General features: G+C 40.4%; 2 protein-coding genes across 3 annotated transcripts; one reads left to right on the forward strand and one right to left on the reverse strand.

The window, feature by feature from the left end:
- Positions 1–6209: 6209 nt before the first annotated feature.
- LOC117594389 lies at positions 6210–9713 on the reverse strand. Of its 2 annotated transcripts, none has more exons than XM_034291701.1 (4): positions 9607–9713; positions 9158–9217; positions 9013–9070; positions 6210–8697 (listed from the first exon to the last, which is right to left on the reverse strand). In XM_034291701.1, exons 1-4 carry the CDS (start codon positions 9687–9689, stop codon positions 8140–8142), a joined length of 759 nt encoding a protein of 252 aa, XP_034147592.1. In that variant the 5' UTR covers positions 9690–9713; the 3' UTR covers positions 6210–8139. The 2 variants fall into 2 exon arrangements, with proteins under 2 accessions (XP_034147592.1, XP_034147591.1); XM_034291700.1 differs by having other exon boundaries at positions 9607–9703.
- Positions 9714–9959: 246 nt separating this feature from the next.
- Positions 9960–14736, forward strand: LOC117594727 (cancer-related regulator of actin dynamics homolog). Its single transcript, XM_034293336.1, has 13 exons — positions 9960–10054; positions 10312–10448; positions 10653–10757; positions 10915–10980; positions 11257–11404; positions 11941–11984; positions 12136–12201; positions 12424–12510; positions 12667–12702; positions 13090–13234; positions 13458–13529; positions 13747–13774; positions 14655–14736. The coding sequence occupies exons 2-13, from the start codon at positions 10353–10355 to the stop codon at positions 14734–14736; spliced, it is 975 nt and encodes a 324-aa protein (XP_034149227.1). The 5' UTR covers positions 9960–10054; positions 10312–10352.
- The last annotated feature ends 3950 nt before the right edge of the window (positions 14737–18686 follow it).

The raw sequence follows: 18686 nt of genomic DNA on the forward strand, positions 1-18686 counted from the left end.
ATGAGGATGATCTTCCTCTGCTTAGCTTAACTTTTGATGATTTAAACAAAAAGAACACATCCACAAGTTCCACAAATTCTGGCTCTCCCCTTTCTATTGAAGTATACCACTCATTTGTATCACAATCAGTTTGATATTTATAGACTTCTTAGCGACATTTGTCTCATTAGGGCAACCCACCTTCGCGAAAAAGCCCTCAGATGTTTCGTTCTGGGAATGCACTTACGTAATGGCTTATATCGCCTGGTTTGGCAGGTTTTCATGGACACAGTAAAAGAAAAATGGTGCAGCTAGCTCAAACATGACAAAATCAAGCGACAAATAAGGGCATGAGGAAATTCACGCCCACGTGGTGATAGACTCCCTCTGGGCGATGTAATCTGAAATCACAATGTAAACTTTCACTGTTACGCTGATGACACACAGTTATATATTTCAATGAAGCATGGAGAAGCCCCTAAATTAGCTACTTTGGAAGCATGCGTTTCAGATATTATGAAGTGGATGACAGAGAATTTCTTGCTCTTAAACTCAAGGAAAACAGAAATGCTCGTTTTCGGACCCAAGAAACAAAGAGCGTTGTTAGCAGATCTCACTGTGAACCTCGACGGCTGCATGGTCGTTTCCCAAAAAACTGTAAAAAACCTTGGTGTTACCCTTGACCCTGACCTCTCCTTTGAAGAACATATAAAATATGTCTCAAGAGTTGCTTATTTTCATCTTCGAAACATTGCAAAAATTAGAAACTTTCTATCAAAAACTGATGCAGAAAAATGCTTTCGTTACTTCTTGACTAGATTACTGCAATGCTCTTCTCTCTGGTTATCCAGACAAATTAATAAATAAACTTCAATTAGTGCTGCACACGGCTGCTAGAATCCTAACTAGAACAACACAATTTGAACAAATTACTCCTGTCCTAGCGTCCTTACACGGGCTGCCTGTTAGGGTTAGGGCTGATTTTAAGGTTTTACTCTTAACCTATAAATCAATACATGGACTTGCTCCTACTTACATTGCTGAAATGATCCAGCCCTACATACCTACACGTAACCTACGATCGGAAGATGCAGGCCTTTTAATTGTACCTAGAATTTCTAAACAAACAGCTGGCAACAGGGCCTTTTCTCATAGAGCTCCACTACTTTGGAATGATCTGCCAATTAAGGTTAGAAATGCAAACTCAGTGCAAACTTTCAAGTGTCTACTAAAAACTAATTTCTACAGCACGGTTTATAATTAGGTGTAGCCTGGCCCAGGGGCGTGAAGGTGACCAGTAGGCTTGATACTGTCCACCCTTGCTGTCTTGCCAGGTGGGCTCTCGTCGCCACTGGGATGCCCTCCCTCCAATGCCTTTCGGGGGAAGAGTCACTGGCTTGTTGTTGACTCTCAGTTGCGCACTTGTGCAATTGGGCTGTACGCTGCTGGCAATACTCGGCCCTCATTCAGGGGGGTTGCGGTTGGTGGGTGTCCCTTTGGTTGATGCCTGGCAATGTGGGTGGATTGATTTCCTGCCTGTTGGGCCCTGTCCGGGTGTTAGGCTGCTATATTATTGTGCTGGGGGATATGAGGAATGCACTTTCTAACTTTTCTCAGTCTCCTCTAGTTTAAAATTTTAGGAGGGGATGAGGTCCTGGTCCACACCTGCGGAGTACCTGGTTTGGGGGGCCCGTTGCTGTCCCTGTCCTTGTCCACCTGGTCATACTTTTGACCTAGTCTTAAATCAAATTGACTCTGGATTTAGCCCAGAGAAATTTATAAATTATTCCGATTGGACTCGTAATATCTCACCCGGCACAGCCAGAAGAGCACTGGTCACCCCTCTGAGCCTGGGTCCTCTCTAGGTTTCTTCCTAAAATTTGGCCTTCTTAGGGAGTTTTTCCTAGCCACTGAAATCCAACACTACTGTTGTTTGCTCCTTGGGGTTTAAGGCCGGGTGTCTCTGTAAAGCACTTTGTGAACTGCTTTTGTAATAAGGGCTTTATAAATAAATTTGATTGATTGATTGAGAGACTCTGGGTTAACAGTGTCGGTTGGTAATACCCCAGTGATTATGAATATACAAAAAACACACTAGGAGCACCAAGTAAATCATGTTATGTGCTCTTTGCAACATAGACCACTTCCCCACACAGTGCTGGTTTTCAACACTCACAGTGCAACATGTTTCTCAAGTGTGACTACACTGTGCCACAGTAATAGCACAACATGATATGGAAAAGGACAGCAGAAACATGACCCAACCCAAAACAACCAGGTAAATATTGTAAGCGATCAGTGGAATTGCGATGGTCAAAGATGCATAAGTCGAAAAAAACAGTCCTGAACTTTCTTCTGAAACCCGTCAGTCTATTCTTGTTCTTAAAAATGAAGGTTATTCCATTTCAGAAATTGCAAAGAAATTGACAATCTCGTACATTGATGTGTACTACTCCCTCCACAGAACAGCGTCAACTGTCTGTAACCAGAATGGGTAGAGAAGTGGGAGGCCCTGGCACCCAACTGAGCAAGTGGACAGCTACATTAGTGTTTAGTTTGAGAAACAGATGCCTCACAGGTCCTGAAAAGGAAGCTTCATTAAATAGTACCTGTCTTAATGTCAACAGTGAAGAGGCGACTCTGGGATGCTGGCATCCAAGGCAGAGTTGCCAAGAAAAAGCCATATCTCAGACTAGCCAGTAAAAAGTAAAGATTAAGATGGGCAAAAGAACAGGCACTGGAAGAAGAAAGATTGGAAAAATAATTATGGCCAGACTAAGCTTGGGGTGTTTGGATCACAAAGAAGAACATTCGTGAGATGCAGACCAAAAGAAAGGATGCTGGAAGAGTGCTTGAAGCCATCTCTCAAACAAGGTGAAGGCAATGTGATGGTCTGGGGGTGCTTTGGTGTTGGTAAAGTGGGAGACTTCTACAGGGTAAAAGGGATCTTCACTCCTTTTTATTAAGTGGAGCCAATTTCCACCTACAACAGGACAGTGACCAATTGCAGTACTCCAAAATATGCAAGAACTATTCAGGGAAGAAGCAGTTAGCTGGTATTCTGTCTATAATGGAGTGGCCAGCAAAGTCACCGGATCTCAACCCTGTTGAGCTGTTGTGGGAGCAGCTTGACTTAAGTGCCAAACTGTGTGAGGTACTTTATGAAGCATGGGGTGAAATCTCTCCCGATTGCCTCAAGAAATTGACAACAAGAAGGCAAAAGGTCTGCAAGGATGTAATTGCTGCAAATGGAGGACTACGTGGCGATAGCAAATTTTGAAGGACACAATATTATGTCAGTTAAAAATCATTATTTCTATCCTTGTCAGTGACTATATTTCCTATTCATTTTGCTCTATTTCCAATACAAACAAATTTGTGGTATGTTTTAATGGAAAACAAGGACATTTTTCAATTGACCCTAAACCTTTGAATGGTCGTGTATGTGTACTGATACAGAATGACACCTCACCCATGTTTAGCGGTGTGAGCCCAGTGATTCATCCCCCTCCTGCTCATGACCACTTCATTATGCAGTTGTTTTTAAATGGAATTCCAAAGACAAATTGAATCTCATCGCCATCTGTCTCATCCACCCACGCAGGCCAGAGATTGGTAGGGAAGCGCTGGTCAAACAGTTTGGTGTGGGCCTTACCCCCGTGTTCTGTATTCCTGAAGTGCATGTAGATAATGTTAGATGAGTTCATTTTAAAAGAGGAGTCAGAGCCAAATTCTAATCACATTACACCGTAATCCATAGATGTACATCAGGGATTTGTTGCAACACACACAAACAAAATGCTTGATTGAAAAATATAAATATTGGACAGAACAGTTCCTATATATAGTCAAGTGGTTTCAACTACTGTACACTGCTCAAAAAGATGAAAGGAACACGTAATCATCACAGTATAACACCAAGTCAATTCAACTTCAGGGATATCAATCTGTCCAGTTAGGAAGCATAAGTGACTGTGAATCAATGTCACCTGTTTTCGTGCAAATTAAAGTGACAATAGATTGGCAAAAGCAAGACAGACCCAAAAAAGGAATGGTTTTACAGGTGCTGGCTAAAAACAATTGCTCTCTCCTTACCTGACTGATTCTTCTCTAGTTTACTTTAGTACTTTTGCTAGTGTCCTTGTCACCACTGGTGACATGAAGCGGTACCTGCAGCCCATTCTGGTGGCACAGGTAGTCCAGCTCCTCCAGGATGGAACATCCATACATGCCATTGCTAGAAGGTTTGTTGTGCCTCCCATTACAGTCTCAAGAGCATGGAGGAGATAACAAGACATGGGCCATTATGTGAGGAGAGCTGGACAGGGCCCTAGAAGGGGCCTCAACCCAGCAGCAGGACCGGTATCTACTCCTTTTTGCGAGGACGAACTGGAGGACCACTGCTAGAGCCCTACAAAATGACCTACAGTACAGCTACTGTCAGAAACAGACTCCATGAGGATGGCATGAGGGCCCGACGTCCTTTAGTGGGACCTGTGCTCACAGCCCTATACCATGCAGCTCATTTGGCATTTGCCAGAGAACACCAGAATTGGCAGGTCTACCACTGGCGCACCGATCTCTTCTCAGATGAGAGCAGGTTCACACTGAGCACACGTGACAGATGTGAAAGAGTATGGAGACGATGTTACCTGCAACATCATCCAGCAGGACCAGTTTGGTGGTGGGTCAGCAATGGTCTGGGGAGACATATCCTTGGAGAATCGCAGAGACCTCCAATGCGCTAGCCAACAGTACCTTGACTGCTGTTAGGTACCAGGATGAAGCTGGTGCAGTGGGCCCTGGGTTCCTTATGGTGTAGGACAATGTAGCCAGAGTGTTAAGGCAGTTCCTGGATGATGAAGGCCTTGATGCCATTTACTGGCCCTCACGCTCCCCAGACCTGAAACCCATTGAGAACCTGTGGGACGTTATGTCAGTGCATCAGATCAAGTAACGCAACAGACTGTCCAGAAGCTCACTGATCCAGGTCTAGGAGGAGATCCCCCAGGAGACCATCCGTTGTCTTATCAGGAGCATGCCCAGATGTTGGGAGTGGATTCAGGCACATGGGGGCCTTACACACTACTGAGACACATTATGAGTTGTCATGATGAAATTCACAGCCTGTGACCTCAAATGTTTGCTTTGATTTTCGATGTGAGTTTGAATCCAGCCCACATTAGGGTGTTGAATTTGGTTTCCATTGACTGCTGTTACATAATTTTGTTCTCAACAAATTACACAATGTACAGTAAACATTTTGACCTTTAATATACTTCTTTCATCGAGACCTGAAGTTTGATTTCCCTTTATTTTCTTTTTGCATTATACTTACAGGCTGAGCTGTTGGTTACTAAGCTATGATCCACCAGGTCTGATCAGAAGACTGGAAGCAAGGTGTAGTTTTTGGTATGGCATCAGCAATTTTTAGACTAACTGTGAGGGTTGGTTGTGAGGCATGCTTGTTATGTAAAGCATACTGTATTTCTATCTGAACATTGCAGAACATAAGCACGTATTGAACTGAGAGGAATGGGTCACCTTTATAAAGCTGTGAAGCTGCCAAAAAGAAAACCATACTATATTATTCCTCAAGCATTTTGATCTGACACAATGGCTCAGTAACCTAAAAATAGACCACCCACATGGAAAGAACCTATATGAGGATATATGCGCATATATGTAACCTATATGCAGTCTATATGCACATATATGCTGCATATATACAGCATATATGCACATATATGATAATATATATGCTGCATATATGCGTGTATATGCCACATATAGGCAAAATTGAGGTGCATATATGTGCATATACAGGCCATATAGGTCTCCTGTATTGCTTCTTTATATCCACATATAAGCCCTATATGTACATACAAGATACGTCTCCTAGCTCATGGCAAGATCTGGTCATTTTGTAGCTCATATCTCACTTTGGAAACTGTCATACATGATGCCTAGCTTATATTTTCTATTATCAAGGCAATAACTAAGAAATAACTAAAAAAAAATTATGCAAGAACTTATGTATGTGCGAACACGTGAAATGGGTATCACATCTAATTGGCATGTTATGGAATTTAACTATGGCACTTAAGTGAGAGGAGATGGAAAGCTATGATGTCTACACGTTTTCCTGAAACATTTACCAGGTCAATTCTTTCTTGTATGAAAATAGTGGAAAAGAAGGAAATGTATAACAAAATGGTTTGTGTTTTTTTTATTTTTGTCAATCAAGCCTTTTTTCAAGTCACTTCCAGATTCACATTACAGCTCATACACATCCACACATTCACCGTTACATCCACCAAATGCAATGTTTTCTGTATTGTCTTAATGCATTTTCCAGAATATGGCTGAAAGGTCATTATAGTCTGAATGTAGCAAAAAAACTAACAAAAGAAAAGTACATAGAACATACATTCAGGTAATCATCATCATCCCACATCTATCTGAGCATTTCACTGTGGTTAATGAATTTGAAGACAATGTCAACATTTCTGTTCACAGTTTTAACAAACAGACACTTTTCTTTTATCTGAGATGCTTGTATAGCAACTAAAGGCCCCAGACATTTCCCTACAGGGATGAAATAACAAGGATTCTTAAATTGACCGCAGATGTCCTGTTTCACTTTTTGGTAGTACTTCCCCACTGCATAACATGTCTCCCCCTGCCCCAGATCACAGACAATGAATGTCTTCACAGAGAAAATACTTTCCTCTCGATCAGAAAGAATGACAGTGTACGAGTTTCTCCGAAAAGTACGCGAGTAGTTTTGTGAATGAACTATTTCAAGATTAACCACTACTCTGCAAAAATACTTCACAGTGACTCTATTTTCAAGGTTGCTGATGCTGTTCAAGGCCAGAAAATCATCATTTCTGATCATACAAATTTTAGGCCTACCCAGAGATGTAACACCATGACAGCGACTTACTTCCTGCACCATTTTTTTCTCAACTGAAAAAGACTCTAAGAGAGCTAAGTAATCATCAGAAGCTGCCACCATGTTTTTTTGGGAAAATGATGGAAATGCAACCTGTAGCCAAACTGTTTTCATTATCTGCAGAGAAACTCCCTGGCTGCTCTTTATCATATCTAAAATGATCCCATTGTATGACTCAAACACAAATGCAGACTGTGCCCAGAGGGGACCCCAGTTCCTCACAGTATTGGGCAGATGAAGGCACAAATGTACATTGAAAGTGACATTATTGATCCCATAAAGGGTCTCCATTTCCTGAACAAACTCTGTTAGCAACCCCTCAGATTCTGATATGTGCAGTGGTGATATATTCTCACCGAGTAGAAGAGAAACCCCCTTTACCAACTTAAACCAGTGCTTCAGATATTTTTCAGGTAAGACCCCTTTCAATGTTGGTATGCTGTAATAAAACAACCACATGTTCCACTCGTGTGCCTTCCAGAACTTTTTCTCTTTCACTGAGCGGGGGACACGGGAAACATTACAGGGGGGTTTAATAGAAGTTAAAATGTCATCAATCTGTTCTGTTGAGTGTCCGATATACCATGGCGATTGGTTGTTTTCAGAATGAAACCACAGCGTGGTGATGCTTCTTGCTACACCCAGCAGCACACTGTGCATATAATCTGGAACACAGCCATCAATGATATTAAAATCAGGTAGACAAGACAAAATACTAGGCCCTTTCACTCCCTTAGTGGGGTTTCCAGCAAGAGCCTCTTCCACCAGATCATCAGTCTGGGAGGGATTCCTCAACTCTGCTTTTTCATAGGGATAAGCCCTTACACGCCCCCTGCGTTTTAGCACACTTGTTCCTTTCTGCATACAAAAAGAACACCCAAACTCACCATTAAACTGTTTAAAGTTCTGAATCAGTGGCCGAGCAACTGAATCTGCCACCATGGTAGTAAGCAGTACTTTACTTGTGACAATTTCCCCACTTTCACTTTCCCATATAAGACCATTAGAGTACAACTCTATGCATTCATCGACAAATGGTTTCATGTAAGTGTTCATATTTGGTTTGTTTTGACCAAACCACAGGCCACAAAGCATAACATGTTTTGCACGTAGCTGTATTGGCAGTTCATTAATAGTATACAAAATTGGCCACAAACTTTTTGTGTTTGATTTGTGCACTGGCACTCCATCACAGTTGAAAGTCAGTGATATGCTGTCTGGTGATGCAAGGGGTGATCGTTTTTTATATGTCCATCATATATATCTTTGATGGAGGCATCCTTCTTCTCAAAGCGGTGTTTCAGGTGTTTCCCTAATTGGTGGTCCTCAAGCAGTTTTTTAATTTGGTATTTTAGTGGCAAGTACAAAAAACACTGGTCTTTTTGTGCATGCGCTTTTGATGTGTCCTGGTCACAGACTGGGCACTTGACATTAAAGGGACCTTCCTGCATGCTTACCTTGCAACTCTTGCACACATAATGTACTTCTAATATGTCTTTCACTGAATCAAATGCTTTGTAGAAAAGGTACTTTGAGCCACTAACCAATTCCCCACCAGGACCAGCAATAAAGTTGATAAGATGCATGATGTCCTCCAAGGCTCTATTTGTTAATCCATGTTTGAGTTTTAATGCCAGCAGCAGGAGTTCCACCTGTTCTTTTGTTGGTTTCTGGTCTAAAGTTGGACTTGTGGGGTCTTCTAGATGTTCCTCTACTGGCTCCCCAGGTGAAGAGCTAGGGCCAGGTATGGGTTGGTTCATCTGTGAATTTAAAACATTGGATTAGCAATCCCAAATTTGCACAGACTCATACAAATGTACCATTTCATGTGGTTGGTAACCACTTGCATTTGAAGGCTCAAGTGTCTTTGTTTATTTTTTTTAACAGTCTTCTCCAAATTAATTTTATGCCCCCTTTTGTCCACATGTATATTTTTCTGACACTTTAAGCAACATCAGGAAGAATTGGGTTGTGGAATTATCTATGATGATTTACATTAACTAGTGTGCATGCACATGCACGAACAAAACAAAAAACACCTAACTTTAATATTTTTGCCATTTTTAGCCACTTACTGTGTCATCAGAAGCAGTAGACACCGGGTCATCTTGATTGTCCTCTTGGGTGAGATACCTAAAATAAAAATAAAAATCATTCAGCAAGAAATATGTAGGTTTTTTTTATTTGGTATTTAATTTGGTGTGCGTGTTTTCTACTTACTGAGTTGTAGAAGAAGAGGCCACAGCTTCTTCATCATCACCCATATCTTCAGAAATGTCCCTAACAAAAATGTTGTGGTAATGTTAAAACACTTCATGCATCACTCAATATAATAGGATTGATATGACTGATTGATTAAGTCCAAGCAGGTAAATTCCATTCATGAGGTGAAACCTTTAAGACTGTAGATTCAAAACACACAAAGTGAAACATTTTCCTGGCTAGAGTTCCAACTTGAACAGTTTTCTTTATTTATTTACTTTGGACATGGAAAGGTACAGTGGACATGGAAAGATACATTTTACCTTTATACAAACATACTTAACATACATTAAGGGGAATTATGCCACATGCGTTTACATGGTATAGGAAATTATCTGTAGCTGGTAGCTTTGTTAGCTGGCTAATTTAGCTAGCTAGCTTCTAGTACGTTTTGTTACAAGACTTACTTTCGTTTACGTCTTCTCTTTGTTCTTTCTGGAACGGGTGCTTCGTCGTCAACGAGGTACCTTTTGTAACGTACTGGATCCATATCTATTGCTTTTCTTTAATTGCGTCTAAATTGCATTTCTCCACTCTGCTGCCACCGATCAGCCGCTACAGCGTCGCGTAGTTGATGACGTCATCCGCATGCGGCCCAGCACACTATCTTTCGCGCCGAAAGATAACGGCTGGGCGTAAAAATTGCGATATCAGCGTTGGAGATCCGCTATGTCCTACTTGAATGGACTGAGGGTGAGGATAGAGGGGCCCATAGTATTTTGGCTCTCGACTGTGTCCGGAATTTTTCAGTAAAAAAATTTCTTGAAAGGACTGAAAAAAACGAGAAGCTGGTGGAATGGCGAAAAGGCCGCCAACCCTGGCCGGTGCACCGAGCAAGAATTATTGACGTGGCAAGTATGTTACATGCTAACTTTATCTGACGTTATGTAGTTACATACCACATTTAATGTTTTTTCTCGCTCTTAAAGAAGTCTAAAATGGATCTTGCTAGGTCCCTGGTTAGCAATAGCTTCGCTTTCTGGCTCATGTTAGCTACATAATTTGCTAATGTAAGCGAAGTCCAATTGGGACTAATGTTAGATTTGGTAACGTTAAGCATGATTAGACAAACGTTTGCAGTTCATGATAACATTTTAATTTTATTGCACCAGAATTTGAAAAAACTCTCCAAATTAAACTGCGTGGGATCGAGATGGAGAAAGAAGTCACACAGCAAACAAAACGTCCTCACATCCCAAACTCAAAGTACCGTGATCAGGGGCAGACTGAGAAGGCTTCAAAGAAAAGGGTAACTGACTGCACCAATTGGTGCTTTACTTAAATGATCTCCCCCTCTCTCTCTTGTTTCTTAATGTGTAGGCATGTGTGTAGGTTTGTAATTGTGTCATCTATGATGATTTCATGTGCTTTGTTGACAAGATGTATGTGCAAGGTGGTGTAACGTAAGTTAATAAGAGTTGGGCTAAAAGTCAGTCTGTTTCTCTCTGTCAAGGTTGACAATAAAAAGAGATGTCCTTCTAAATACAACCACGAGGAGGAGGAGGAGAAGGAGGAGGAGGAGGATGAGGCGCGTCATGACAGGCCTTCAAAGAACAAGGTACACTACCAGTCTGCATCCAGTGTGTGTTGTTACATTGCAATACAGTAAAGATAAGTAAGACTTTTATAATAAAGTGCATTACCAGTAGCTGTAACAAGGTATGACACCGGCACAGTAGGCAACTTTGTCCTCTCTCTTTCTCTCTCCCTCCCAGCGGGCCAGCGAAGAGGAGGAGCGTATTGGGGATGAAGAGGACATAGTACCACCCTCTAAGAAAAAGGTAGCCTAAATGATGACATCCATTGTGTGGTGTATTACATACATACATTACATGACATACAAGATGAGGAAGTTTCATGTTTTAAGTAAGGAATAACCACCAGGAGGCCAGACAACCAGTTACATATAGCCAAGTGGAGGGACTTCTGCCCTAGACTTCTTGCCACCTTCCTCTTACACCTCTCGTGACATCCTCCCAGCCAATCAGAATCAACCATTTACAAAATAAGTTATATAACAATTAGCTGTTGTTCTTCTCTCTGTCTCTTTCTCGTAGACAGCTGCTGAATTTAGAAAACACCTGGATGAACAGATGTGGGAGAGAAGGAAACTTGACCAAATGCAAAGAAATTTGCAGGAGTTGAGAAATGAAGTCCATTCTCTTAAAAATGAAAATGCACGTCTGAAAGACATTATCATCAATCGTAAGTATTCCTAATTTTTATATTTATTAGCAAGGTTTTTTCTGGAGATGGATATTGCGGTGGCAGAGAAGTGTAAACTTAGAAATGTTATGGGCTGAAACACGTGTTTGGCAAAATATGTTGTTAGCTGGTGAGGTAGTGTGTGTGCTCATATAGCCGTTGATAAGATTCAAATTAGATTTATATTTATTTGTCTCTTTCTGGAGGAATTTGTAGAGGGTTAACAAAAGTCATGGCCTAGAGAACATACAGTTCATGAGAATAAATGATGCTTTTCTGTCTTCAACGGCTCAAGAAGGCAATCGGCTCCAGAAAAAAACCCTGGGGAATTAGAATTTGGGAGAAATTGGAGAAAGAAAATTGCGTTCACAACCAGGTTTCCTATGCAGAGCCTTATCAATGGGCTTTGGAGGGTTTTAGCTTGAGTTCACACCTGCAGGAAATGTCTTTCGAAGAGTAAGGGCACTGAGTTGCTGGGTGCTATTTTGATCTAGTGATTGTAATTATAGTTTTTTCTTTATATAACCTCTTTCTAGAAACCCCTCAAATGAAAAGTGACATCGCCATTATTGCTCAAAAGGTAAGTTCCTCTGATTTTCATTGCTTTTTAAAATTGTTTCTCAAGCAGAACTGGAGAGACTTGTGATGTTGGGCTGATTGATAGTGTTAATTTTTTATGTATTTACACTTTAATTTATTTAAGAGAATAACTATATTTTTCTTCTATGAAGAAGACTGGAAGGACTCCTGTGGAGGATCTAGATTCCTCCTTCTCGACTTTTGGAGAAATGCAACCGGTGAGTAACCCCCTTGCATTTTTATTTATTTATTTATTTTAATTGTTACTCAAACAGAGCTATATGGATTTTTATTATGTTTGGCTGATTACTTTTGCATGTAACTTTAATTTATTGGCATGTTTAATGTTTTTCAAGCCCCCCCTGTAAATAAGAATCTATAGTGGCTTGCTTGGATGAATAGAAATTGTTGAGTTTGACTATGTTTCTTTCTTCTCTAAGACTCCAGAGAGGAGACAGAGCCCAGAGGACACCGAGCCCTTTAAAGAGAGTCCCATGGTGACTGAGCGCTTTCGAGAGACACCACAGGTGTGTGTAACCCTTTTATACCTCAGATTTTACTTAAGGCTCCAACTGAGCTATAGGGATTTTTATGTTGGGATAGTTAGTGGTAATATGTAATTTACTTGCCCCATATTTATAAAATTGTTGAAGAGTTTAACAATGTTTTTCTTCTCTAACAAGACTGCAGCAACAGCTGAGACCTCAGCGAAAACACAGGTGAATAACATATTATGTAGTAAGGATGGGTATAAACTGTGTGCTTTGTAGGAGCCAATTAGTGTTATAAGTGACAATCATCCTCTCCTCCTGCCCCCCTTCACTCCTCTCCACCCACTGTCTTTTCTCCTTCCCTACTCTCCATCCAACCTCCTCCTTTCCCCCCACCCTGTCCTCCTCCTTCTCTCCTTTAATAACGTTTTGGGCAGTGATTAATTTGTTTCATTTCTTTATCATTCATCTGCATTTATACATATCATTAATCTGCATTTATACATAAAAACCTATTAACTATTGGGAAGCTAAGCATAAGAATCAATATGAAACATGAAAAAGTTTCTAAAAATTGCCAATAAATGTATATTGTGATGTGAAATTATTTTTCAGATGGAAGTTATAAAGGGCTCTGGGGTGTTTTGCCAGGCTGAAGCGTGGAAAGCAGCCCGCCTTGCCCCCTCTGCTACTGCCATGGTGCGGAATCTCCTGCTGGGCACCTTTGATTTGGAGACTTTGCTGAAAAGCAACCTGAATGGTACAAAACAACATGTTCCTAATCTCTTCTGTCCTTGAAAAAAAAAACAGTCATATTCTGTGGAATAAATTATGTGTGTGCGGGCATACCATCGCTTTTTTACTTGGCATTTTTGTATTTCCTTGCACCTCAAGAAAACATGATGTGTATATAAAAAAAACTCTTGCTTTCTCCACCTTCATTTTACACCCCTTTCATAATAATTTTGAAATATTACTTTAAGGTGGGAAGCCAACCAGAGGGGATGGGGAGCAGCTGGTCGCACTTGACCAAATTAAAAAGGCAGCCATTATTGGTGAGTAAATGCATAATGCATTGAGAAGGGAAAACCAAACTTTTAAGACTTTATAAGTTCACCACTTTAACCATAGCCTACTTGTATCAATATTTATTAGGCATCAATGGAGACTGCATAAAGTAGGGCACCAATTATTGTTACTGTATCTGCTTGGCACCTTTAATACTAATTCATCGCTTTCTGACTTCTTGATCCTACCTTTCCTCTTCTAAAGCCACATTGCTGGGGTATTGCGCTGTAAGGTGTGTAGTCCTCTATTTTGTAGAACATATAGTGTTGCAAATAACCTCATGGCATATTGTTGTCGTCTGAAGTGTTCTTAAATAATCATATTCACCCCTCCTTCACCTTAATCCCCTCTGTCCTGTGTTTGTGCCTTATTTTGTCTATACCGGTTATTGATTTTATTGCTTGATCTTATTGCTCTTCGAGTAAACCTAGCATGGCAGCTCGCGGGTGGAATGTGTGTGTGAATGGGTCAATGGGAGGACATTGTAATGTATTTTGGGGGTGCAGGAAAATGCTATAAAAGTGCAGCCCATTGACAACTAGATATGTTTACATGTGCAAAGTTTCTTACATCAGATAAAAAATTTGAGGGATTAGAATATCTGAATCTGTTTACATGGAAACAAATAATCTAATCATGACGTGCATAAACATGCACCAAGCCTTATTCAGAATAATAGCATTTTGACATCCGCAGAGCGGTCTTAATTTCCCTAAAACAACTGCAGAAGTTGTACTTCACCTGTGTTTTAAGCTAAACAAAAAACTCGGGAGTGGCAACATTTTTCCTATCCATGAATTTTCTCTGCTTTGGATGCACATGATTGACTGTGTGACTGTTAACAATGCAGTTCCCATGACGGACGTGTGCATATGAAAGAACAATGCCCCCCCCCAAAAAGGGGGGGTGATGTTTCAAATCAGAATTTCTTTCAGATTTAGCAGAATCCAATCAGAATCTTCCAATTGACGTGTTTACATGACACATTTTTTATTATGGTCAGCCCTTTATCCAAAATATGTCTCCAGTCGCAGCTGTACTGTAAGCACTTTGGGTTCCTGATGAAGCACTATATTATTATTATACTGTCTAATTATTTTTGTCTTCTCTAGATGCTACATTGAAGAAGTGGCCGGCAGCCAGCCGAGGGCAGATAGGCACATCTATCAATTCAAAGCTCAACAAGATAAATAGTTTTTTTTTTTCTATTCAGTTTTTTGTCTTGTTTTTGTTCTTGTTCTATTTGATTGTTCTTAAGTAAATAAATAAATGTACATTTCTACATTTTGGGCTTTTATTTATGTTGCATAGTAGCTATGGATTTTAATAATTTTACTAATATATAGGTAAACATATAGGTGCATATATACATGCATATTTGCACCCATATATACTTGCATATATGTACCTATATAGGTACATGTATGCACGTATATATGTACCCATATATGTACACATATGTGCATATATGGGTACATATATACGTGCATATATGTACCTATATAGGTACATATAAGCCCGTATATATGTACACATATGTGCATTTATGTGTACATATATGCACACATATATACGTGCATATATGTACCTATATAGGTACATATATGTACCCATATATGTACATATATGTGTATATATGTACATATAATATAGGAAAACGGCCAATTTTATATATGTCACATATATTAAAAACATATATCAAAACCTATATTTAAACATATATGTTTATATAGGTTATTTCCATGTGGGCACACTGGCTAGATCAAATAAACCAATCAACCTGTATAAAAGACACCTGTCCACACACTCAATCAAACAGACTCCAACTTCTCGAAAATGGCCAAGACCAGAGAGCAGTGTAAGGACATCAGGGATAAAATTGTAGACCTGCACAAGGCTGGGATGGGCTACAGGACAATAGGCAGGCAGCTTGGTGAGAAGGCAACAACTATTGGCACAATTATTAGAAAATGGAAGAAGTTCAAGATGACGGTCAATCTCCCTCCATGCAAGATCTCACCTTGTGTGGCATCAATGATCATGAGGAAGGTGAGGGATCAGCCCAGAACTACATGGCAGGACCTGGTCAATGACCTGAAGAGACCGTAGTCTCAAAGAAATCCATTAGTAACACACTATGCCGTCATGGATTAAAATCCTGCAGCGCACACAAGTTCCCCCTGCTCAAGCCAGCGCATGTCCAGGCCCATCTGAAGTTTGCCAATGAACATTTGGATGATCCAGAGGAGGAATGGGAGAAGGTCATGTGGTCTGATGAGACCGTGTTTGGAGGAAGAAGGATGAGTACAACCCAAGAACGCCATCCCAACCGTGAAGCATGGAGGTGGAAACATCATTCTTTGAGGACGCTTTTCTGCAAAGGGTACAGGACGACTGCACCGTATTGAGGGGAGGATGGATGGAGCCAAGTATCACGAGATCTTGGCCAACAACCTCCTTCCCTCAGTAAGAGCACTGAAGATGGGTCGTGGCTGGGTCTTCCAGCATGACAACGACCCGAAACACACAGCCAGGGCAACTAAGGAGTGGATCCGTAAGAAGCATCTCAAGGTCCTGGAGTTGCCTAGCCAGTCTCCAGACCTGAACCCAATAGAAAATCTTTGGAGGGAGCTGAAAAACCGTATTGCCCAGCAACAGCCCCGAAACCTGAAGGATCTGGAGAAGGTCTGTATGGAAGAGTGGGCCAAAATCCCTGAAAAATCCCACGTCACGCTAAGTTTGAATGACCTATTGTGTTGAACTGTTTTACGTTTCTTATTAACCTCCACCACAAATTGTATCTATGAACAGTATAACTTTTGCCACTGGATGTTTTAAAAGCTTATTAGCAAGTAATATGTCGCTAGACCCCATTAAGCAATGTGTTAAACTGAGTAACATTTCTTATTAAGTTTACCTCCACCACAAATAGCATCTATGGTCATTTTAACAGCTTATTAGCCATTTGTGAATGACACTGATACAATAACTACTGTATCAATATAGGTGAAGATAACTGACTTTATCGTTATCGTTTATCAGTGGATTTAAAAAGTCTACACACCCCTGATAAAATGCCAGGTTTTTGTGATGTAAAATAATGAGACTAAGATAAATCATGTCAGAACTTTTTACACTTTTAATGTGACCTATAATGTGAACAATTCATTGAAAAACAAACTGAAATCTTCGAGGGGGAGAAATTATAACCTTACAATAACCTGGTTGCATAAGTGTTATAACTGGGGATGTGGCTGTGTTCAGAATTAACCAATCACATTTAAAGTAATGTTAAATAGAAGTCATTGCACACAATGCAGTCATTGCACACATTTAAAGTAACTCTGATTAATCACAAATAAAGTTCAGCAGTTCTAGTAGGATTTTCCTGACATTTTCTTAGTTGCATCTCAGGGCAAATGCCATGGTCCACAGAGAGCTTCCAAAGCATCAGAGGGATCTCATTGTTGAAAGAAATCAGTCAAGAGATGGGTACAAAATGATTTCCAAAGCATTAGATATACCATGGAACACAGTGAAGACTGTCATCATCAAGTGGAGAAATTGTGGCACAACAGAGACATTACAAAGAGCTGGACGTCCCGCCAAAATAGATGAAAAGACGAGAAGAAAACTGGTCAGGGAGGCTTCCAAGAGGCCTACAGCAACATTAAAGGAACGGCAGGAATGTTTGGCAAGTTCTGGCTGTGTTCTACATGTGACAACAATCTCCCGTATTCTTCATATGAATGGGCTACGGGGTAAGGTTGCAAGACAGAAGCCTTTTCTTACAAAGAAAAACATCCAAGCCCGGCTGAAATTTTTGCAAAAACAAACATCAAGTCTCCCAAAAGCACGTGGGAAAATGTGTTATGGTCTGATGAAACCAAGGTTGAACTTTTTGGCCATAATTCCAGGTATGTTTGGCGCAAAAACAACACTGCACATCACCCAAAGAACACATACCCACACGGAAGAATGGTGGTAGCAGCATCATGCTTTGGGGCTGTTTTTCTTCAGCTGGAACCGGGGCCTTATTCAGGGTGGAGGGAATTATGAACAGTTCCAAATACCAGGCAATTTTGCCACAAAACCTTCAGACGTCCATTAGAAAGTTGAAGATGAAGAGGAAGTTCACCTTTCAGCACGACAACGACACAAAGTACACATCCAAATCCACAAAAGCATGGCTTCACAAGAGGAAGATGTGCACAGGAGATGTCCTCGCAATCTGACAGATTTGGAGCACTTTTGCAAAAATGAGCTGGCAAATATTGTCACGTCAAGATGTGCCATGCTACTAGACTCCTACCCAAAATGACTGCTGTAATGAGTGTAATAAGTGTAATGAGTGCTGTAATACAATTAATATGTGCTTCAACAAAGTATCAGTTTAAGGGTGTGCACACTTATGCAACCAGGTTATTGTGAGTTTTAATTTTTATATTTATTTAAAAAGTTAATCGAATAAAAGCATATACTAAACTGGAAGTTTCCATATTAGATTCTGTGAGGGAGCTATGTAACTATAAAAGCTGTAAGGCTAATAGTTTGGTTAAGTTTAAGCACTTAGTTATAGGCACGTAAAAAGAAAAGTGTTTTTAACCCAGATTAAAGCTTGATACATCTGGGGCAGGTCTAAGATATTTTGGTAGTTTATTCCAGTTGTATGCAGCATAATTGTTAAATGCAGCTTTGCCATGTTTAGTTTGGACTCTGGGCTTTACTAGCTAACCTCAGTTCATGAATCTAAGAGCCCTAATCAGTTTATAATTTTTAACTCCTTGAATGTCTGGCATATCTGGGGTACCTCTGATACTTAATTAAATTCAGTCTTATATGACAACGGTAGACCCTGTCTGGGTATCCAGGGTGTCTGCTGAAAGCTAAAAGTCTTGTCTTTCCAGTGGTGCCTTCTAATCTTTGGTTTGACTCACCAGCATAGAAATCTACCATGTTGTTATTACACATAACCTATTACATTGGGATTAATGTGTGTACAGTATACCTCTGATTCATTAAAATAGTAGAGCAGGATTTTGTTTCACCAGGGCCCCATATTTTATAATGGATACACCCCCTCCCTGATAAACAGAAACAACTCCTAAACCACAGTTATTGTCATACTCTTTCAATGTGCTGTT

This window comes from Esox lucius, chromosome 1, assembly GCF_011004845.1.
Source record: "Esox lucius isolate fEsoLuc1 chromosome 1, fEsoLuc1.pri, whole genome shotgun sequence".
In the NCBI taxonomy this organism is placed as follows: Eukaryota; Metazoa; Chordata; class Actinopteri; order Esociformes; family Esocidae; genus Esox; species Esox lucius.